The sequence below is a fragment of the Phascolarctos cinereus genome, unplaced genomic scaffold (genome assembly GCF_003287225.1).
Source record: "Phascolarctos cinereus isolate Bilbo 61053 unplaced genomic scaffold, phaCin_HiC Scaffold_4;HRSCAF=312, whole genome shotgun sequence".
Classification (NCBI taxonomy): domain Eukaryota; kingdom Metazoa; phylum Chordata; class Mammalia; order Diprotodontia; family Phascolarctidae; genus Phascolarctos; species Phascolarctos cinereus.
In genome coordinates, this window is record NW_027555847.1 from 88,057,609 (window position 1) to 88,081,941 (window position 24,333).

The 24,333-nt window shown below is 36.9% G+C and overlaps 1 protein-coding gene across 4 annotated transcripts in view; it reads left to right on the forward strand.

Moving 5' to 3' along the window:
- USP4 (ubiquitin specific peptidase 4) overlaps positions 1-24,333 on the forward strand; it is a 71,279-nt gene that overhangs the window by 25,239 nt on the left and 21,707 nt on the right. For 3 of the 4 annotated variants that reach the window (XM_020999017.2, XM_020999016.2, XM_020999014.2), the window contains exons 7-15: positions 493-627; positions 1,683-1,797; positions 2,967-3,140; positions 7,739-7,897; positions 8,839-9,063; positions 10,861-10,944; positions 11,955-12,049; positions 14,374-14,565; positions 17,093-17,181. In XM_020999017.2, coding sequence (XP_020854676.1) covers positions 493-627; positions 1,683-1,797; positions 2,967-3,140; positions 7,739-7,897; positions 8,839-9,063; positions 10,861-10,944; positions 11,955-12,049; positions 14,374-14,565; positions 17,093-17,181 — 1,268 coding nt within the window. The remainder of the gene's footprint in view (positions 1-492; positions 628-1,682; positions 1,798-2,966; positions 3,141-7,738; positions 7,898-8,838; positions 9,064-10,860; positions 10,945-11,954; positions 12,050-14,373; positions 14,566-17,092; positions 17,182-24,333) is intronic. The other variant, XM_020999015.1, reaches the window with a different exon arrangement.

Sequence of the window (24,333 nt, forward strand, 5' to 3'; positions counted from 1 at the left end):
GGTTCCTCATTTCACTTTAACAGCCATTTCTTATTCATCTACCACTTGCCAGGCGAGGTGCCAGGAATGCAAAGACAAAAACAAAACTTGTCCTGCCATCGAGAAACTTCTATTCTGCTGGAGAGGATTTTCACAGTCTAGTTACCTTACCTAGTCAGGCTTTTAGGGAAAGTACTTCACTATGAAATTTTATTGTTGTTGCTCTTTCACAAGGAATTCTGTTAAATTAGCAATCCAAAAATTCCCAAAGTGTAGATGATTCCTCATTCTGAACATTTTGTGCATGACCACATAGGGAAACCCAAATGGAGATAGGAAATGTGTGAATTTCTTTGACCCTTGTGTAACTGGAACCTGCCTTGAAGTTACATGAAAATGAACTTTTTAGGTCAAGCAGTTGAACTCTGGGGAATGTTCCCTCTTCTCTGAAAAATGCCCCAAAGTACTGTACAAAGTCAGTAGCGTTATTCCTGCTTCTTTCCTCTCTCCCAGATCAAGCACTAGCAGAGCTTTTACTACCTCTCCAAAATCATCAGCAAGCTCCTATTCCTCCATGTCTGCTTCTCCCATTACAAATGGTGATAGTGCTAACTCTTCTGGTGTGCACAGCTCCGGTCTCAGCAGGGGGTAAGAGCGGGACTTTTCTCACAGCTTCTCTTTTCCTTGGCATCTTTTCCTGACCCTCCCAGCTTTGAATGTCAGCCCACCTGTGTCTGCCCTTGGAGTGATGGGCTTAGGCTTTGCTAATTCTCCTTTGTGGTTTGTTTTTTTGGGGGCGGGGCCTTTGGCCCTTTGTTTCAGTAGGTTCTGTAGCCACTTTAGGTAGCTTCACCCCCCCCCCCCCCCCGCCTCCTAGTTGTGTTTAACACATTAACCCAACTATTTTTTCCCTACTCTATAAGTGATTAGTGATGAGGTACTGTTGCAGTTTTATTTTTAGTAATTATGACCTGTTAAGTAATTGAAGATCACAGTAATAAACCTTTTTCTTTCATCATAACAACCATGTAATGGCAGGAAGAGAGAGGAATGTGGCTGCCAGTTCAGAAATCCAGAAGTTGAGGGTGGGGGTGGGAGAGTGGAGAGGTTGGGCAAGAATTGGCTGCAAGCTTATCTTGTTGGTGTCCGCTATTTGGCCAGGACCTAGCCCTTTTCAAAATTAATATTTACTTTACTCTGCAATATGAGAAGAATTTAGACCTCTCCATTAAGCGAGAGGCAGTGTGGCAGCATTGTGAATAGAGAACTGGTCTCAGAGTGAAGATGACCCAGATTTTAATCCCATCCTTGGACACTGGCTTTGTGAACCTGAGCAAGTCACCTTAACCTTTTGTTTCTTGAGGCCACGTTCTAAAATGGCAAGAGGCAGAGAAGGTGCTATCCTGTATTGTTAGAGGGAATTTTCCTCACGTGGGTGTACCCTGTATGTAGTGAAATGACAGGTCTTAGCCCCTATTCAATCTCTCCATTATTCATAGATGAGGAAGATTTAGAATAAAGCATTAATGTGGCCCCTTCCTTGATTGTGTGATGCTGTTGAATGAGGTTTGATGTACCTAGCTAGATAAATTTAATAGGAGATGGAATGGAATGAGGAGTAGAACCCTCTAATGGGTCATCTGTACGCATTTATTGTTCAGTATATTCTTCTATTTCTGATGAGTGTTTCTGTTTTCTTCCAGAGGTTCTGGCTTCTCCAATTCTTATAGTTGCCGAGAGTCTCAATCTCACACTCAGCCTGGGCTTTGTGGACTTGGAAACCTGGGGAATACCTGCTTCATGAATTCTGCTTTGCAGGTAGAGGGGCAAAGCCTCCTTCTAAAGAATTAACTAGTTGTCAAAGACAACTCGAATTTTTCCAGGAATTTTCAAATTTTTGGAAGTTGTGACAGTTGTGGTGCATAATAACCTGTTACACTTTCCATAGTCAACTTCTGGTTTTCTGTGTTCTGCAGGTTCCCAAGCTCAAGTTTAAAAGAGCCCTGAATCATTCCTCCACCAGTCTTTCTCTGACTTGTTAGGTGCCAACTGTAGATGCCAAAATATTTTAATATAGGAGGATGTAATTATTCTTTAGGACACCAGAAATTTTTCTTTGGTTCGTTAACTCATGCAGTAAACACTTATTAAGAACCAATGAATGCAGGCTTGGGAAGGATTAAAAAGTCTTAGAAAAGACTAGGTCCCTGCCTTCTTCAAACTTAGTTCTATATTGGGGGGAAAAGACACAGGTAAAATTATATATACAAAGTTCAGTTTTGAACCTTGCTATTTCTAAGGGTTAGACTTTTCCTGAGAATATTGGTACACTTGCCCTGTGGCCTTCACAATTCGTTGTGGGGAAGTAGTGGTGGCTTTTAGCAATCTGTACCTCTGCTCTGCCCATAGACTTTACACCTGGGGTAATAACATACAGCAGGCCAATTATTTCAGGAAGCTCTGGCTCAGAATTGGAAGTCCTAGAAGCCCTAGTGTTTCACAAACTCAGGGAGAAAGTCAAAGGCTTGTCAACTCAAAGTGAGCTTAAATAGCTCACTTAATCTTGGATTTCCAAAAGCACGAAGTCTTGCAGGAACATTAGATACATTAATGATAGTGGAAGGTTTTTTCTATCCACTGGGTTGATCTAATGGAATGAATGCTGGACTTAAGAATCAAGGCACCTGGGTCTTGGCTCTGTTGCTAACTGTACACAGTAATTGTGACAGGATTAGGTAGGCATGTTGAGAGCACTTTTAAGAATGCTATGGAAGTATAAGACTCTGTCAGCTGTATCAGCACAGTTGGTAGATGCTCCTTCTCATTATTCTTTGAAAACTTCTAAAGCTTATTTTGGAAAGATAATAATTGACTACTTCAGGATTTGGTTATTCTGAACATGTTATTGGTTAATATACTTAGTTATTCATTACATCATTACTTGTTTTAGTAAGGATGTATGTCCCCGGACAAAATTCTCTTTTCAGTGCTTGAGTAACACTGCACCATTGACCGAATACTTTCTGAAAGATGAATATGAGGCTGAAATCAACCGAGATAATCCTCTGGGCATGAAAGGGGAAATTGCTGAGGCCTATGCTGATCTCATCAAACAGATGTGGTCTGGGAGGAACACGCAAGTGGCTCCACGGATGTTCAAAGTAGGTAGACATTCCCTTATGAGAGTTGCTTAATTTTCTTTCCGTCTATTTTTAAAGTTAAATTTTTTTTTTAATGATTAAGCATTTACTTGCTCTCACTCCTTCACTTCTGTGGGGAAAGAAAAACTAGAATCCTTGTGACAAATAAATATAGTCAAGCAAGACAAATTCCCACGTTGACTTTGTCCAAAAATGTTTATCTCATTCTACGTATTTGGCACCCCTGCCAGGTGGGTAGCATTCTTAAGACATCATCATTTCTTTGGAATTGCAGTTGATTATTGCATTAATCAGAGTTCTTCAGGATTTCAAAATTGTTTTCACAGTGCTACTGTTATAGTATAAATTCTCCTGGTTCTGCTTGCTTGACTGCATCAGTTTATATACATCTTCTCAGGTTTCTCTGACACCATCCCTTTCATCATTTCATTATATTCATACACCATACATTAGCCATTCTCCAACTGATGGGTACCCCCTTAGTTTCTAGTTCTTTGCCACCAGAAAAAGAACTTCTATAAATATTTTTATATAGATGGGACCTTTTTCTCTTTCTTGGATCTTATGGTTTATGCCTAGTAGTGGTCTGACTGGATCAAAGAGTATACACAGTTTATTCACTTTTGGGCTGTAGTTCCTAATTGCTTTCTAGAATGGCTGTGCTCATTCACAATTCCACAAGCAGGGCATCAGTGGCCCTGTTTTCCTATGGCCCCTCCAACATTTGTGATTTTCCTTTTTGTCACCTTTGCCAGTCTGGGGGTGTGAGATGGAATCAGCATGTTTTTCATGTGGAGGCAGGTAGGTAGTATGGATTTGACTTTTGGTCAGGAAGACCGGACTTAAAATTCTAGCCTCAGGCGTTTCCTAGCTCTGTGACCCTGGACAAGACATTAACCTCTCTCAGCTTCAGTTTCCTCACCTGTGAGATAATATTTGTAAAGTGCTACGCAGCTTAAAATGCTGTTTAAACACTAGCTATTTTTGTGGCTATAGATAGGATTTTTTCCCCTTGAAAACTCCCTTTTTATGTCTTTTGACTTTATCATTTGGGGAATGGCTCTTATTCTTAATTTAAATTAGTTATTTTTATAACTTGGAAATGAGACTCTGATCAGAGAAAGTTGCTGCAAAGATTTTTTTCCCCCAGTTAACTGTTACCCTTCTAATTTTAGATGAATTGGATTTGTGCAGACACTTTTAAATATTATGTTATCAAAATTGCCCATTTTATTTTCTCGTGTACTCTCTATCCCATGCTTGGTCATGAACCCTTTCCCGATCTATGGATATTAAAGGTAATTTCATTGTTCCTTTAATTTGTTTATGATGTGCCTTTTTATATCTAGGTCATGTGTCCATTTGGACACATGGGTTTTGGTGTGAATTATTGCTCTAAATCTAATTTCTACCAAACTGCTGTCTAGTTTTCCCAGCATTTTTGTCCAGTAGGGAATCCTTATCATGGTTTTCTAGTTTTTGAATGAGGCTTTTTTTTTTTTAAACATGAGTTGTATTGGGCCTGTGAGTGACTCTGCTAAGCTGGCTTTTTAAAGTGTTTTCCTTAGGTTCAGAAAGTGCTCATTTTACAAATCAGTTGTTTAGAAAGTTTTGTGCACATTGATTGTTTGAGATTTGTAATAGATTTTACGTGGTATCTGGGTTCTCCAACCAAAAGCTTCTTTGAGCTGAAATAGTATTTTTATCTCTATGTTTTGAGTCCAGAGAGCAATAAAGAGTTATAGTGAAACCCAGGCTCCATCAATTGGATTGTTCCTTTCTTAGTATTAGGGTCATTAAAGATGTGGTCAGTAGGATAAGTATAGGCTCCTAAAGCAGTGGTAGGAAAGGCCTCAACAGCAAAGAATGTCATCAGCAGAGGAATCCACTGTAAATCATCCATAGGGTGTCTGTAAGTCAATGTTCTTAAATCAAGGACTTCCTTGACTCAAGAAAGAGCAGTGGTATCAGATGTTAGAGAATCAGCCTGCTCTGAGCCCAAAGTCTAGTAGGGATTTAGGAAACTCTGTGGGTTTGTGGGTGTGTTGGGGGTGGGTGGGATGTAAGGGGTTTGAGAGGTAGGTAAGGAATAGAGAGGTAGAAAAAAGAAAGTGTGCCAAGTTTATGAAATGATTGTGATACAAAAGAAGAGAATTTTGGAACAAGTGGTCTTGAAAAATCAGACTCTTGCAATACATATTAAAGTTCTGCTTGTGCAGAACGTTGTCATAGACTATGTGGAGAATACTAAATTTAGATAATTCAAAATGAAAGTACATACTTCTAAATATATATGAAACATTGTTTTGAAATAAAAATAAAGAAAAAGTTCAAGTCTTACAAAAGCAGATGACAGTAGTTAGATTTCTACACTGCATTATATCAGAAAATTAAATTCAACAAAAAAAGAATTATAGAACTGAATAGTATATTAAACTAGGTCTAACAAAACTTAAAGAGAAAAACATAAAACAATGGGGAAAACAGGCATATTGTTTTCTTTGGAAGTATACATGGAGTGAACATAAAAATTGATCATGTTAGGTCCCAGAGCTATAATGTAGAAGAGTAGACATATTCTGTACTACATATATGGATCATAATGGAATAAAGTGAGACATATTTAAGTAAATGTTACAGATCTGGCCGTTCTTAACCTGGACTCAGTGAACTTGTTTTTTAAGTATCTTGATAACTTTTTCAGTATAATTGGTTTCCTTTGTAATCTTGTATGTTTTATCTTATGCATTTAAAACCTTCTCAGAAGGTCCATAGGCTTCATCAGATTGCCAGAGAGGCCCATGACAGAAAAAAAGTCAGAACCTCCTGGTGCAGATCCATGTGGAAAGTAAAAAATAATTTATTAAATAATGCTGAAGTGAAAGATGAAATAAAACAATAAATTAAAGACAATGACATTAGATACTACATATAAAAATCTGAGAGATATTTCCAGAATAATACTGAGGCAATTTGTAATGCTGAATACTTATATTTGTTAGAAAGTAAAAGAAAAACTTAATGAATTTAACATCTACCTTAAGAGCTTAGAAAAAGAGCAAAGCAGTATACAGTACCATCAGAAAGTGAGGACTTAGATCAGAGCAGAGATGAATGAAATACAAGCATAAAAAGTAAGAATTGCTGCCCCACCCATGTAACTTTCTTTCTGGTACTTACTGAGTTGGAGACCCTACAAAGCTTCCCTAACTAGGTAGCTTTGGAATCAGGCTTTAAAGAATGAGAAGGAATGAAGAAAACTAGAGAAAAGGGAAGGGAAGATAGATATTTCTGGCATAGTTACCATTGTGTTCTTATTGAAATTAAAAACCAATGCTATTGTCTTTCTTGAGTCCCATTGTCCTCTGGGAATTGTTTATAAATAATAATGTACATGCTTATTATCAAAAAGAATTTCAGGGTAAAGTTTAAAATAGTCTCAACTTGATTTAAATAAATATAAGTATGATAGGTGGAAAGGAAATATATCATCAGTATATCTGATGGTATATTGGTATGATGTATTTAAAGGAAAATAGGATGTTTGGGGATAAATCCCCAACCTTGCCTTCCCACAAATCATTATTTTTTTTTTAATTTTTTTTTTTTGTGAGGCAGTTGGGGTTAAGTGAGTTGCCCAGAGTCACACAGCTAGTGAGTGTTATGTGTCTGAGGCTGGATTTGAACTCAGGTACTCCTGACTTCAGGGCCAGTGCTCTATCCATTGTGCCACCCAGCTGCCCCTACAAATTATTCTTTTGAGACAGTCCCTAATCTGGATCAGTTTGAGTACTTGGCATTTCTGAGAACTTGAGAAACTGATAATTAGAAGAGATAAGGCATTGTCCTCACTTAACAGCAACATGGGATTTAAAACCAAATATCTTCCCTTGTAACTTAATTTGGATCATTTCACCCAAAATTTTATTACTAGTTTTATACTCGATGAAGCATTTTGGCATGGTTCCCCTTAAATGGAGTCTTCTCTCACCAGCTGCCTATTCTAGCCCTTAGCTTGTTTTGTATGTGCAAAATAGAGATTTTGGGCCCTGCCAGAAGCCAATTCTTATGCCTTTTTCTGTTTTTAATTTCTGTAGCCTCTTTTCTTTTGATGGTGCTATTTGTGTATAATATTTCATTTCCTTCATCAAAATATGTTTCCAGTAACTCATCATGCCATCAGGATCGCCTGGGCTGAGGAAGGTGGCATAAGCTCTGGCAGATCTAGAGAGCCTTCTCAGATCAGCCCAGGATTAATTGTGTTTTTGTAATCTGAAGACCAATATAGCCAAGTTTAGAGAGTCTTGTTATCAGAAAATTGGCTGACTATTAGATAATGCCTTTTTTGGCCATAGCATCTTGTTAAGTATTGTCTACTAAAGCATAGAAGATATGGTGGAGGGAGCATTTTCCCTAGTGAAATCACAGCTTTGTTTAGCAGTTGAATGACTAGACCCTAAAAAATAGTCATTAATAGATTGATATCATCTTGGAAGGGGAGAAGGAAGGCTGTCCTATAACACAATGCCCTAATGAGCTTCCTTTGGCATATACTAATCAACTTATTTTTAAAAATTATTTATTTTGTTTCTCTTTAGACCCAGGTTGGTCGTTTTGCCCCTCAATTTTCAGGTTACCAGCAACAGGATTCTCAAGAGTTATTGGCCTTTCTTCTGGATGGATTACATGAGGATCTGAACCGTGTTAAGAAGAAACCATACTTAGAGCTAAAGGATGCCAATGGCCGGCCTGACTTGGTATGATGTTTGATGTCAGATTGATGAACTCTATTGATCTGAGAAGGATGGGACCTCTTGGAGGTGGCAAGCTCTAGCTAGAGTAGACAGAGGTTCTTTTTAAACCAATGTTTCCTAGGGATGATAACAGAACATCAGAATCGTGTCTTGTTGGCCACAGCTTATAGCTGTAAGCCAAAGTTACTGTTATTACTATTTCTTTGTTATTAAAATCCAAGTTTAATGGCCAGCCTCTCTATTGAGTTACCTAAATGCTTTAAGCATTGTATTGGTTTTTTAGGCTATAAAATAGGAAACTGATACTAGTTACTTCTTTACTACTGAGCTGTTCAGGAACACACAGCTAGAGAATATTGGAGGTAGTATTTGGATTTGGGGTTTCCTGATGCCTAGACCCTCTGCCATGTAGTTCATTTTCCCCCTGTTTTTAGTTTTTATTTTTATTATTTTTAATTTTCTAAAAATTAGTTTATTTTGAATTATCAACAATCCATAAGCTTTTGTTTTAAATTTTTCTCCCCCTCCCTCCTTACCTCCCTCCCTAAGACAGCGCTTGCAATCTGATATAGGCTATACATATACGTTCCTATTAAATATATTTTCACATTAGTGATGTTGTAAGGAAGAATTAGAACCAATAGGAGGAACCACCAGAAAGAGGAAACAAAACACACATGTAGTTCATTTTAAAAAGAAAGGGAACTGAGGCCCAAGATGGTCCCTGGGTCTTTGGAGTGGGAAAGGGGAGTGTGGGAATCAGTGATGGCTTGTTAAGTCCTGCTAATAAAGACAGATTCTGTTCCCTGTTTTAGGAACAGACTGTTAACTTTGCTTCTATAGATAGGCTTATAGTCTGCCTTGGATTGCTGCTTTAGAATCCCATAAATGAAACGTGTGAAGTAGAAACTTTGCTTACGTAGTATTTTTTCCTCTTTTTTTAGGTGGTGGCAAAGGAAGCATGGGAGAATCACAGGTTAAGGAATGATTCTGTGATAGTGGATACTTTCCATGGACTTTTCAAATCCACGTTGGTCTGCCCAGAATGCTCAAAAATTTCTGTGACTTTTGACCCATTCTGTTATTTAACTCTCCCCTTGCCCCTGAAGAAAGATCGAACTATGGAGGTATTTTTGGTTTCTGCAGATCCACAGTGTAGACCTACCCAGGTATGTGACCTGTTTGGTCTTCATTCAGATCTCAGTTTCTAGATCTGAAGTGGTGTTAGTCTCTGGGTTCTTTTAGAATTCCACGTGCTGGGTATGTGTTTGAAAGAAAGACTATAGATGGCCTTTGAGCATAAGTCTTGCTTAAAGCTAGACCTTTATACTGAGCACTTGAAGTTAATATCTATTACCTTGAAGTTGCTTAGAAAATTTAATTTTTGAAAATTTCGAATTCCGTATGTCATATGGAGTATGTCAGACCTGATGCCCAGAGATGTTCATTGGGTCTTTGGGTTGGGAAAGGGAGATGTTGGAAGCAGTGTGTACCTAGTATAACAGACACACTTGACTTTAGAATTAGACTCCTTTATGATCTCACATTATTGTTTTTGCCTACATATCATGCTGACAGGTAAAATTATCTGAGTGTCCTGTTGAGAGGAATTTGAATTAGAACTTTGGAGAACTAAAAGAAGAGTACTTTTTAACCTCAGTAATAATGGTAGTGGTAGCAGTGCCCAAGATTCATATAGTGAATCAGATAATTTAATTATGATGGGATTAGTAGATCTTTTAGCAAAGGTCCTGTTCTGCCAGTGACTGATAAGATCTTAAACAAGGTAATACTTTATTTCAGTGCCTCTGTCTATAAAATGGAGCAACAGTTATTCTGTTAACAGCAAAGTTTAAGCCTCATACTAGGTTTTCAGGGGAAATAATTAAGATAAGTTCCCTGCACTTATGGAGTTCATTTTCTTGCATAGGGAATAGGATGCATATATAAATATGCAGTTAATTTATAATAACTACCAGGTATGCTAGGATATAGTACTATCACAAAGCTTTTATGTAGTTTACTGGAAGGTATGCTTGATTTAAAGTCACAAGGATTCAAATCCCAGTTCTTTTGCTTATATGATCTTGAATAAGTCACTTTTTTCATTTGTAATACAAGTCTTGAACCAGATGACTCCAGTGTCCTTTTTAACTCTAAAATTTGATCCTGTGATGTAAGTACAAAGTACTTTGTAAGGTTTATGATCAGACAATGCCTAAAAGTAATGATGAATTTGGAAAGCCTACCAGATTAGGATACAGGGGACCTGGATCAAGTAGTAGTGCTATTAACAAAGTAACCTTAGACAAGCATCTCTCTGCTCCTCTGTTTCCATCTCTATAAAATGAGTAGGTTAGACTTGAAGGTCTTTAAGGTCCTTAAAACTCTTACTCTGTAAATCAGTAAATCTTAAAGAAACTCCCCCTGTCCCTTCATCACCCTACCCTACAAATATTTGTGGTTTTTTTGTTTGTTTGTTTTTTGGCTGTTGGGGTTAAAGTGACTTGCCCAGGGTCACACAGCTACTACATGTCAAGTGTTTGGTCTGAGGCCGGATTTGAACTCAGGAACTTCTGACTTCAGGGCCGGTGCTCAATCCACTGTGCCACCTAGCTGCCCCTCTACCCTACAAATATTAAGCACAAAGTATTTTAAGTAGACGGGGAAAATGATAATGCAATTTCCACACTGCCTGCCACCCTTATTATAGAAGAGAGGTGTTGGCTTTGGCCAGATTTGTCTGCCTTGTTCTCTTGGCTAATTTTCTGAGGCTGCAGAGAGCGGAGGTAACCGTTGCAGCCTCATGTTGTTATTCTGCCCTGAATGGTTTTAGGAAAGATGCTGTAGGTGTGCCAGGAAACTACAGTGACACCAGACCTCTGCAGACCTGTCTTTCCATTTTGATTGCCCTTCATCTGCTTCTTCCCTGAATCTTTTTACTCTCTTTTTGTCCTTATTAATAGTATCGAGTGACTGTGCCAATGATGGGGGCTGTGTCTGACCTGTGCGAGGCTCTCTCAAAGCTCTCTGGTATTTCTGCTGAAAACGTAAGAAGTTTTGATAAAATTAAACGTAATATTTAGTTAAGTTGCTTCTAGATTGCCCCTTACAATAAGGCTGGATCTTTGATACCCTTTCCAGATCCTCAGAACTTTGGTGTTCCTCTCCATCAGCAGCATTTGCAGTCACTTTGAGGGGCATTGGTAATGCCCATAGATGTTGTGAGGAACCATTAGAAAACCTGTATTACCTTTTGTTTTGAGCTTGCTGCTGATTAAATTTGTCCCTTTACATTCGGTGGGCCAGCCATCCTGTGCTTATTTGAGAGGAAATAGGCTGTAATTTCATTTGTGTTCTTTCATATTTTTAAAAAGTATATTTTTATTAATTTTGGTTGAATGTTTCTCAAGTACATTAAATTTTTTTTTAATATTCACTTTTTAAAAATTTGAGTTCCAATTTCCCTCCCTCCTCCTGCCCTTTCCCTACCTCTTGAGAATGCAAGCAATATGATGTTGATTATACGTTGTCACTTCAGTTTCATAAACAAAACCTTCCTCATATAAACATCCAGTTTTCTTTGGCTAACGTCACTATTTTGGGCTTAGGGTGACTAGAACTGTGAGGTGGCTCCTGAGGGGTGGTGGTGAAAGAACCTGCAGTTGTAGCTGGGAGGGTAAAGTCAACTGGCTTCAGTTCCCATAGCCTGGTGCCCTGTAAGTGCCACTTCTGGCAGTCAAACTTGGAAAGCATTTTCTTCCTTGGGGCAGCATGGTATAATTAAAAGAGCATGGATTTGGAATTAGAACAAGGGTCACCTTGCACAATTTACTTTACCTCTTGGGACTTGTTTCCTCATCTATAAAATGAGGGTATTAACTCTAACCCAGTCTGCTTCACCCCTATTAGTGTGAGAATCCAGTGAGATAATGGATGTGAAAGCATTTTGTAAGCTGTAATGTTCTTACAGAGAAAAGGGGCTATTATTACTTTATGTTTGTTTTAGCTAATGGTAGGCTCTCAAGTCTATAATCTTTCTGTGGCTATTTACTCCTAGATGGTGGTCACAGATGTGTATAATCACCGATTCCACAAAATTTTCCAAATGGATGAAGGTTTAAATCATATTATGACCCGAGATGACATCTTTGTGTGAGTATCCAACTATTTGTAATCTTTTGTTGCAGAGAACATATGCCAGAAGTTTTGATTGTGGTTGTCCTCATGTTCATTATCAGATTTAATTTCTTGGCATATTTGATGTGATGGTGTACCAGTGGGTGTATTTTAGGGGCAGTAATGGACAGTTGTGGATAGATGCCAAGGCACTGCTGGGCGCTGCAGAGCCCAACAGGACAAGGGCTTTGTTAGCATGATGCTTAGAAGCTGGGATGTCTAAGGGAACATTTTATTACTCTAAGGTTAACATTTAACCCTTTTAAGATGGAATGTTTAGAATTCACCTAAGTTTAAATTTTACTGTTTGCTGTCAAGAATATGTTTGGCTAGAAGGTTGTATAGCTATTAATCTGACCAGAGGAAGAGTAATGAAGAAAGATGAAAATGTGGAATCATGGCAGAGTGGAAAGAACATTTAACTGAAAGTCCTGATTTGGCCACAACCTTACTGTTTTTTCTTACTGTTCTTTCCTAATCTAAGAAATTAATAAGTTAGACTAGGTGTGATCCCTGAGGTCCCTACTGGTTTTATGTTTCTGTGAATTCTGGAATGTCTTCCTTGAGCAAAAAATCCCATTTGTGCTACCTCCAAAATTTAGAAAATTCATAGATTTGAATAAACTGCTCTTCTGTTTGCCCCCTCCCCCCATACACATGACTTATGATGTAACTTATGTATATGTATATACATATACACATATTGAGTGTAATGCTTAATTCTTATTTTTACAGTAGATACTGGGGGAAGAGAAAAACCAGGCCAGTCCAGTTTGTTGCCCAGCCTTTCTAAATCAGCTACATACCATAGCTAGGAAAGTTTGAATTGGGGCATAATGATTGCCCTTTTCTCCGAGGAAAAAAAAGAATAGTTATTAACTTGCTTCTGCTTTGAATGTCTTTGCAGATGAATACACTGAACAGAATATACTTTCCTCCCTTTACAAAAGTATTTTAAAGAAAGAGTAATCGCTACTATTGAAGATTGAAAATTAATTTCTTGAAACTAATGTATTGAGTTAAGGGTACTTACAGCTTTGCATGCATAGTGTGGGTCAGAGCATATGGTCAGGCTGTTGATCAAACAAATTGCTTGAGGAGGGGCTTTTTTTTTTTCCAGAGAAGCCTGACAGTTCTGATTTATGAAGATACTGGCTTCTAATACATCCATATACAATAATTTAATGAAATTAACATTGTGTTCCCTTTTTGCTTAGATTGTAACCAGACCTCTTTGTTATTGGATTTGCTTATCATTATGTTAGGGTTTTTTATTTTGGGTTTCAGCAATTGAATCAGAAAGGTCAGATCTCCCTCTAGAGGAAGAGGGGAAAGCTACAAGTAATTATCAATTTTATTAACATTTTATGAAAGAAACATCAATAAATCTTATTCCTTTATGTCTCACTAAGTCAGATAAATGACAAGCTCAGGACGGTTTTGTAGATTTGTAAATATTGATTTTATTCACTGATTTTTTAAAAAGTACGTAATCATATTACAATTTGTTTTTTAAAATAAAGCAAACAATAATTTGTCAAATTTGCTTCCTGTTTGGAAGAGTGATCCATAATTAATGTTACAAACCTATCACATAGAAAACAATTTTGGTCAAAGACTGGGACTTCAGTCTTTAAATAGAACTCTAGCCTACTGAGAAAATGAGAGGCTTATCAGGCAACTCCTGGCCCCTCTATCTGTTTTACCTTTTCCTTTATGCATGGAAAAGCTGTATATATGATTGTGTCAGAAGTGAAAGCTGGACAGATAATAATTGTGGAAATCAGGGGTCTACTTTGGCCTTAATGTTTGGAGGCTGCTTCAGAATTTAGTAGACTTTTACCGATGAAAAGTCTTCAAGTTCACTAAGCTGACCTCTACAATCTCTTCTTAAGGACTCTTCCTTTGTACCTGCCCTGAATTATAGTAGCTGAAGAATGATTTGTTCTTTTTAAATGTATGTGTGTATGCATACATACTTAATATGCATATACACATATACATATACATAGTCAAAAATCTGCCTTCTGTCCCTCCCATCCCAAAGCCCCCCACCAATTGAGAGTGAAAGAAAAACAAAACCGTTTCAAGCATGTATAGTCAAGTAAAACAAATTTTCTTATTGGCCATGTCCAAAACTATGTATGTCTGGGTCTGCTCTCTGGTCATCTCTCTGTCAGGAGGTGAGTAGCATGTTTCATCATTAGTATGGTCTGTTCCAGATAGCCACACTCCTAACCTTCAGATGTATGCTTTTAGGCCCCATGTGTTGAATTTATTCTCTCCTATGATTGATACAGATATGAAGTCTGCAATACCACAGATGATGGATCAGAATGTGTGACTTTTCCAGTTTACTTCAGAGAAAGGAAAATGAGGCAGACAAGCACATCTTCTGGGACAGTTCTGTATGGGCAGCCATTGTTAATCTCTGTTCCAAAGCACAAATTAACCCTTGACTACTTGTACCAGGTTATCTGTGAGCGTATCAGGTATGTATTGAACATTCAGATTGTTGTTTTAGTTTGAGCTGTGTATTAAATTTGTGTGTAAATCCACTTTATTTCCTTTTTTTAAAAAATATATTTCATTCAGTTATTTATTTGTTTTTTTCTGAGAGGGAGAATAGCATCCTGACCAAGTACCAATAATATTGGTATATAGGAGACTAGAGTCTTGGTTCTCTCCTAGTATACTTGTTAGGGGCTGGGAAATCCTTTATCCTTTCTTTTTTAGTTAAATCAATATTAATCATCCACTCTGTGAATACCAATGTGCTTGGATAGGTACAGAGTCTCTACATAAGATGCAATCCTTGCTTCATAGAGCCTACACTCTAGTAGAGGGATGGGACATACAAACTAATAGAAGAACATAGCAATGCCTTACTATATTGGAGAGGAGCAAGGAGTGCTATATGAGGTCCAAAGGTTTGAGAGTATTAGGAAAGGCATTGTGGAGGAGGTGTTATAGAGTTGGGTTTATGAAGACTTGATTAGAATTTAGAAGGTAAAGGGGGAGGTAGGACATTTTTAGAAAATGTAGGAAAACAATTGTTTAACCTTATCAGTTCCAGAGACATTGGTCTCACTTCTGCATGGCATGGTTACAGCCACGTGTCATCATGTTTGACAGGAAAGGAATTGCAACCCATTCAAGATCTTGAACTTTGAAATTTTATTCTCGGACCCACAACCTTCTGTCTTTCTACCTTTCCCACATAATCCCTTAAACCAACTTTTACTCTCATTATGGCCTGGTCTTTTGACCCCATACTCAAACATTTTAGTGATTATTTATCCACCACCCTGGAATCTGTGAGATTTGAGACCGTTTATCATTTCTAACGTTATAATCCTCAACCTTGGATTACCACTGCCACCCAAGAGTTTAAAAAAAAAAAGGAAAGGAACTATATGTACAAAAATATTTATAGCAGCTCTTTTTGTGGTGGCAAATAATTGAAAATTGAGAGGATATCCATCAATTGAGGAATGGCTGAACAAGTTGAAGTATATGATTGTGATGGAGTGCTACTGTGGTATAAGAGATGATTAGTCAGTTGGTTTCAGAAAAACATGGCAAGACCTGTATGAACTGATGCAAAGTGAAGTGAGAAGAACTAGGAGATCATTGTACACAGAAACAGCAGTGTTGTAATGATGATCAGTTGTGAAAGACTTGGCTGTTCTGATCTTTCTCTTTGAGACATTTTCTGTACATTTTAGAAATTCTTCATCACTTGTCACGGGAAGAAAAGTATGAAATGCTGATGTTATTGATTATCATATGGAAGATGGGAAGCCAAGTGACTCAGTTTTCTCAGTAGCAAGTTGTGAACACATTAGATGTTATTTCTTGGTTCCCTTTTTGCTTCATAACTCAGGGAATTCTTCTGTTGTAGAAGATCACTTTGCCATGTACAAAGTGTTTGATAAATATCAGAGTAAGCTATAAAATAGATTATTGTCTGTCAGGATAGTAGCTGATGAAATCATCCATGATTGCTTCATTATATTGATTAAAGGACTCCTGGGTACTTGGAAATCAACTGATTGAAGAGATTTCTAGGTTGTAATCTTTTTTGAGGGCTTGGGGGGAAACAGTAGCATAATTAAAAATTTAGTCTTTCTCCCTATAGCTGTTTATATAAAAGTTGTGGAATTAGGTTATTAGAAAGTGACTAAGCTTTTTTTCCCCCAAAATGTAAGACTACAGACTTCTTCTTCTTCTTCTTTTTTTTTTTTGCGAGGCATTTGGGGTTAAGTGACTTGCCCAGAGTCACACAGCTAATGAGTGTGTTATGTGTCTGAGGCCAGATTTGAACTCAGGTGCTCATGAAGACTATAGACTTCTTAATGAGACAATACATGTGCCTCAAATCTCTATATCATATAGACCTGAACATTTCAAAGTCATTTACCTGAACTAACATTGTAATTATTCTTCCTTCCTCTATTTTCTCTTCTACTCTCCTATTCATCCAATTAATCTATGTATTATATGCTGTAAGACTGATATTCTTTTTACATACAATCTGGACAAGTCATTTTGATGATTTAAAAATTTTCATTCATTCCCTGTTGCCTGAGTAAAGTGCAACCCCCTTGGCCTGTTGTTTAAGGCTTCCATAGTCTGGTTCCCCTTAACCTGTTTTTACAATATTGCAAAGTATTTATTCTGGAGTCTTCAAGTATTTTAATAACTAACATGTCTCCTCCAGTAAAATTGGATAAAGATACCATCTGGGATAGTTTCAAGTTAGGCCAGATATTCTGGGGAAATGCTTTCTCTTGGCTGCCAGAGGACCTTTAACGTGTTTGTCCCTTAGAAGCCATGTTCTTGGTTAAGAAAATAATTTGACTTGGCCTGGTTCATACTCACTACTGAGGAGAGGCTTAGGGCTACAGTGGTTTACATGAAATGGTTAATAATCAAGCTAGTTATAAAATTGTATGCATTTAGGTATAGACATATACCGCAAATGTGGCAACTAACAAACAGCCATTTTTTTTTTAGCCGCTACATAAAACACCCTTTACCAGATGATTCTTCTAGACCACACCTGGACAATGCTACCTGCAATGGTTCCAATGGCATTTGTGAAGGTAAGTGCTCATTAAATTTGGTTGGCTGAATCCAGATACCTGTCTTTTCAACCTGTGTTTTTTTGGAAAGCTTAATTTTAATTGATTTTTAAAAATTTTACATCACCTTAATTTATTCATATATATATATATATATATATATATACACACACACACACACACACACACTCTCTATGACAAACCACCCCTTTTAACAAGGAAAAAAATGGATAAAAATAGTGAAATGAAGCTAGATAATAGATCAGCTGAGTCTGACAGTCTTGGAGTAAGTCTGTCATTTCTATTCTATTACTGTAACTAGTTAGAGGTGGAGGATTGGAGCTGGGAAAAGTAATTAGATTTTGTTAGAATGATCCACCAACACTTATCAGTTTTGTGTTCTATGATCTACTTGGGAATGGCAACTTGTTTGTTAGGGGGTTTTTAAATATTATTTTTAATTAATTAATTGTTTTTCCAACTTGTTCTAATTTTTTGTTTTAAGTCTTGTAAGTCTGGAACTTCATTTCAATTCATCAGACATTACTAAATGCGTGTTACATACAGAACATTTTGTTAGCTATTGGATATATTTTTCAGACTTTAGACAAGGTGGACAAGATATGGTTTGGTCTGTCATGGAGCTTACAGTTTAGTAGAGAAGTAAGATGAAATTCCAGGTGACTGTAATACACAGTAATATAAGTGCAGTAGAAAGATGTAAAACAACATGTTATGTTCTGTTTGAGAGTAGAAAGTCATTATCAGTTGGGATCAAGGAAGACTTGGTAGAAGAATCATTTGACTCATGTTTTATTGTATGGAAGAGATTTCAGCAGGTTGAGATGGGGAGAGAAGTCATAGGGAACAAAAGCATGACTAAAGGTACAGAGGTGGGAGAGTGTAGTTTGAATGGTTTAGAAGGATCTGGTGTGACCAAAGCATCAAGTAAATGGAAAAAATTGTTACTAGAGAAGGCTAGAAAGGTAGGGAGGTGCCAATGATCCGTTTAGGGCCTCATGTATAAAATTTGTTTAGTAAGTATTTCAAATGATGAATAACTATCAACTCCATTATGCTAGCTGTTGGGCTTTTATAGTCAGATCTGGTATATGTTTGGGAAAAATCTAAATCTTACTTATAGGGATAGAGACAAGTAAAATGAGCAGTTAGCCAAAATAGTCATTACATAGTGTACTGGAAAGCAGTACCTTGAATCTAAGTTGTTTAACCTCAAGCCTGTTTCTTAATCTGTGAAATAAGGTAATACTTATACTACTTTGTGTGACCTTTCAGTGCTCATCATATCTGTCTTAAAGTATAGACTTTTGAGGATGCTAAATAATCAAGGTAACTGTGGTTAGGTAAGATTTTTGCACTTGAATAATAACATGGAAAACATGCTTATTATTTATCAGTCAATAAGCATTTATTAAGTGCCCATTATGTTGTGTCCCAGGTTCTGAGGATAAAAATTCAAGAGCAAAAAATTCACGTCCACAATTTCATGGGGTGTGTGTGTGTGTGTGTGTATGTGTGTGTGTGAGAGAGAGAGAGAGAGAGAGAGAGAAATATAAGGTAAATCATGAATGTACATCGATATGGGAATGGTCACTAAAAGCTGAAGGAAAGGACTTTTGAAAGAGTTACCGCTTGATTCAGCCTTGAAGGAAATTATGAGTTCTAAAAGGTGGAGGCGAGGAGGCAGCAGAAGATACCTGGCCTGGGGGTCAGTTTGCACATATTTACAACCTAGGGCATGTTAGAAGTATCAATTCTAAGCTTATTAAAGGTGTTTTGTAACTATCTTCTTTCAGTTGTGGAATTCAATTTAAGAAGGCATCTAAATGTTTGCTAATTTTACTAGAAAATGTTTTTACTATAAGATATTTAAAATTAACTAAGTTAACTCTAAGACTAGTGAGTAAAATTATTTTAGTTAACTTTTGAGCAATAGCCTGGCAATGAGATAGAATTCTTTTTTAAAAATATTATTTTATTTTTTCCAATTATAGGTAAAGACAGTTTTTAGCATTCATTTTTATGAGATTTTGAGTTCCAAAATTTTCTCCTTCCCTCCCTCTCTTCTTTTCTTCTAAAAATGGTAAGCAATTTGATATAGGTTATATATTTGCAATTATGTAAAACATATTTCCATATTAGTCACAGTTGTGAAAGAAAAAACAGACCAAAAGGAAAAAAAAACACAAAAAAGTTAAGTGAAAATAGTATACTCTGATCTGCATTCAGAGTCTATTAGTTCTTTATCTGGATGGACATAGACTTCTAATTATAAAAGATTTTAGATGCGGTGCCTCTGTAAAAGGGCCTCAGCATCATGGGGACACTGCAAAATAAGTGGAGCTCCCAAGGCCCGGTCACAAACCTTTTCAACTGAAAGGGCGATGGTAGCTGCAGCTTTTAGGTAAGGAGGAAATAAGCTTAGAGACTTTGCTACTAAGGTGACTCAAATAAGTGACTAATAGACCTAAAAAATAAGTTTAAGTGAAATTTACTTTTTAGTGTAATTGGATGTGTAAATTTTCCCATTCTAACTGGGTATGGAACTAGTTCCTCAAATTCTGAAGGTTGGCAAGTCGCCCCAGTACTATTTCTTAGGCTTAAGCATTTTAGAATCTTACATTGTTTCACCAGCAGGGCTGATAAGATCTTATAGCTGTGCCCAAAAAGCAAGCCTCAACTTAAGAGATCTTTAAAACTATTAATATAATTCCAATGACATTTTTTTGGGGGGGGAGGGGGGGTAGGCAGTGGGGTTAAGTGACTTGCCCAGGGTCACACAGCTAGTAAGTGTTATGTGTCTGAGGCCGGATTTGAACTCAGGTCCTCCTGAAATCCAGGGCTAGTGCTCTATCCACTGCGCCACCTAGCTGCCCCGTTTTTCTTTTTCTTTTTTCCAATGACATTAACAGCTTTCAAAGAATAGTTGAATTTATAACCCAACAGCACTTGAATTACAAGAGATCTTATTTTTCTAAACAGTGATGATGTTATCAAGTTTCGCAATATAAGAATGCATTTAAAAGATGAAAGAGACTTACTACCAATCAGGTCACATCAATTTAGTCAAATACCTCTTCAAGAAAAATCATTCTAGTAAATAAATTATATTATGTATTAGTTCTTGGGACAGATTTTGACCAAATCAGATCTGGGTTTATAATAACCAGTCATAATATTTGAATCTCAATTTTCCCAAGGTCCATTAGCTGGCAGTACCTCAAATTCAAAGCCCATTGCTTTTGATTAGCTTATGTTTAAAAATTCGTGGGATAATTATTTCTATTTTATATGGTCATGGTATCCCTGAACTGCATTATACAAGGTTTCCTCATATGATTGTTTTCAACTGTTTTTCAGCTGGCTTACTTAGAGTTACTTCAAATAAGCAGCTGTTTCTAAACTTTACATTGTTGCAGTCCAGGAAAGTGTAAAATGTATTATAACATTAAAATAAAAATTTTACCAAATGATGTAATACATGGTTAAATCTCAAATTGTTGTCCAAAGCAATTTAAGTTTTAGTCCTAAATGTAAAGTACAGGTACATGATCATCATTGAATTAATTTTAGAAAAGTAGGAGTCCAGCATACTGTAAAACTTCCGTTGGAGAAACTGAGATAAGCATTTAACGCATTCAACTTGACTTGTAGGTTTTGCTGATATTTATATAGCAATCTGAATGATAACTGTGACAGTTGCCATTAACATGAAACCTGTAAGGTTTGTCAAAACATTGTATATAATAATCCCTTACAACTAATACCTTATCACTTTCACAGTTTAGGCTACAGATACAGATATGGGGCAAATACATCTTATTGTAGCTGAGGTCACGTAATTTATAAACTTCATCAAACTAATTAAAATGTGTAAGACCTAAACTACCCGGTTTTAATTATCTATCTTTTGAAAGGGGTGATTAAAGATATTTAATTATTCTTAACTACTTTATGTTATTTTTAGCACATTGCCCATATTACAGATTCCTATAAAATAATAACTGTATGTTTCAATATAAGTTATTCTCAGTGTTGTAAAGTACTGTTTATAGCTATAGGTATGTATGATTTTTGTAATGAAATCTTATTCTGGCTTATTCAGGTACCTCTTTTAAATTCAGACTACAGTTTACTTTGAAAGAGAATTCCAATTTAATCAAGTGTGGGTATATATTTCCAAATGGAGACATTTTAAATGCTGTAGGTTTTATGTATACTGAAAATACCTGATAGATGACTCAAAACTAAAGAAGAATGCTGACTATGGCAAACTTTTAATTTGTATCTTCCATTCAGCTGTTTTATTTAACACTTTAATGATTTTCAGAAGTGATGATCAAATAATGTTTGACAACAGTTAAATCTTAGAGTCACCCCTCTATACAGCTAAGTGAGAACCATAGAATTTGGCTTGCTAACTTGTCTGCTGACAATGAGATTTTACCCCACTGTACTGAAGTAAATAATTATCTGTTTTGAAACATACTCAACTGAATATCTGACAGGCATTCTGGATAACAGTATTCCAGATAACAAATAATAATTTTATATCATGTGATTAACAATAATACAATGGCATCACCCTCTTATACCCTATTAAATGTCTTTTTTTTTTAATATGAAGCAGTTGGGGTTAAGTGACTTGCCCAGAGTCACACAGCTAGTGAGTGTTATATGTCTGAGGCTGAATCTGAACTCAGGTCCTCCAGACTCCGGGGCCGGTGCTCTATCCACCAAGCCACCTATCTGCCCCTCTATTAAATTGTCAACAGGGTTTAAACAGTCTGATCACAATCTTTCTTTAACTTCTCAGTTCATTATCTAATAGTATCCCTGATAAACTATCCTGTCAATGTAAGAAAATCTAGAAGCATAACTTATCACCAGACAGATATCCAGTTGAATGAGAGTTAAATCGTTTCAGCCATTAGCTTTTGACACTCCATAGTGATCACATACAAGGCCAGTAGAGAGCATTCTTGATTCAGTTGTATTTTATGCAGAAGTCCAGTGATGTAATTCCTATATATACTGTCCTGATGTCAAATATTGGGTGACAACATAAAAAGCATTTCTCGTGCCACCCTGGGCGGTGCTTGCAAAAATACTTCTTTAAAAAAAAAGGGGTGTGTGTGTGTGTATGTTCACATACACACACATATAATCAACTTAGCACTATGGTAAAGTCCAGCATGAAATAAATTAGGAGACTTACTGTCTTTCTGGATTGTTTTGGTTCTTTGTGCCAGTGAAGGCAGAAAACATGCAAATACCATCTGATTTCTGGGAGGAATTGATTAACAAAAGCAAATCTTAGAATTTTTTTTTCTTTTAGCAGCAAATAGTTTGGATGCATCAAGTCCTACATACTGCCTAGCATTTTTGCAGTCTATTATAAAAAAGGTTAAGAGGTCCTTCTGAAAATAGATATCTCAGATTTTGGGGTAGACTGAACAAGTGAGAATAATATACAGACTTCCGTTTGGGGACCCAATTAAAATGGGATTTATAATTTCTAATATTCAAAACCAGTTCTCAAAGTTTTTAGAAAAACTTAACTACTTAAAGTCAAGTTGCTTAAAAGCAAGTAAAAATTAACCCAGATTTAAGTTTCACTTACCTTCCAATTGCTTCCTTGAGTTAAAGAAATTTAAACTTTGTCTACTCCTAAGTTCCTTATCAACAAAAGGAATGAGTTCCTGGAGCTATTGAGAGTCCTAGGAGTTTCCTTTTGTCTTCTTAAATTGATTTGGGGAAGAGAAGCACTGAAAAAAAAGACAACTATCTGGCACTGTTCTCAAATCTGCTTATCTTCTCTTATTTCTGCTTTTTTTCTTTTTCTTAAAACAAATTCTGCAAAGCAGTACTCACTAAAATATTTCAGCATTTATAAAAACATTGAAACCACAATTTAGGAACTCGATAGTAAAGAGATTGTCTTTCTGAAGACTTGGAAAACTTCTCAGAAATATTCCCATTCTTTCTGCAGAGGAGAAAAAAAAGTTAGTTTACATGATACAGACAGACACAGAGAAGCATTGCCAGCAAGGGTTTTCCTTCTTATCTCCATACACACAATTTTCTACATACACACAGAAGCACAGATAATCAAACATAGAGCTGATGGACTTTTGTGGGGTGTTACCCACAAGTCTCAGTTAAATTTTACAAGTGGGTTGCTGTTCTCATTTTGGTCACTAGATGTCTCCAGAGATCATGCTGTAGGGGCAGAAAGAAGAAAAGGAGACACATACCCCTCTGTAATGGAGCTCCTAAGAAAAATTGTTTAGGCCATATTTTGGTTACTCCCTTTTTCCTCAACTGGAAAGATGAGTTTTCCTACCCTTTAATAGGAAGTTTAAGATCAAGTGCCCCCTTGAAGAAGGAAATCTTCAAGGTTTAAGCACTCTTCTGGTGTGAAACCAGGAGCCACATCATAGAAAGTAAATTCTCTGAGGTTTAAGACTTCCCAGAAAAGGGTATCAGACCCTCTTAGCATAAACTAAGAGGCCTCCCCCACCTTGAAGAAGGAAAGATTTTTCCAAATCCTCTCTCAACATAAATTGAGAGCCTCCCTTGATAAAGGAGTTCTTCATGGGTTTAGCTCCCTTAGGGGGATTGCCTGGGCTTTCTTTGGTCAATTATTTCCAAATTATCACACTGAATACAAGATGGCACCCCAAGACAGATGAACAAAATTGTACCTTTCTCAGCAGCACTGGGGAGAGCTTACCTTTAGCTCAGAAGAAATTGGGACCAGGAGTGAGAATCAGGTCCCTGCTTGTAGTCTTTCATGGACAAACCCCAGGTGAAAAATTCCATGATGAGCTTTCTTGGGGTTTTTCTTTGAGGTGGGGGGGATATTTCAGGGATTGGTCTTAGGGGGTGGGGCCCAATCCCTTCGTGGTCGCCAATTGCTACATTTGAAAATTAACTTAGAAACAAGGTTCCTAGCACCATCAATTTATTAGTTAGGCTAACGTTCAGTAGTTTAGTTGTGTCTGACTCTTCCTGATCCTATGGATCAGGGGTGGGGAACGTGTGGCCCTTTGGCTGAATACAAAGTTCATAGAACAAATCCCCTTAATAAAAGGATTTCTTCTGTAAAACTTGGACCCAGTCACTTGAAGACCTAGAGGGCTGCATGTG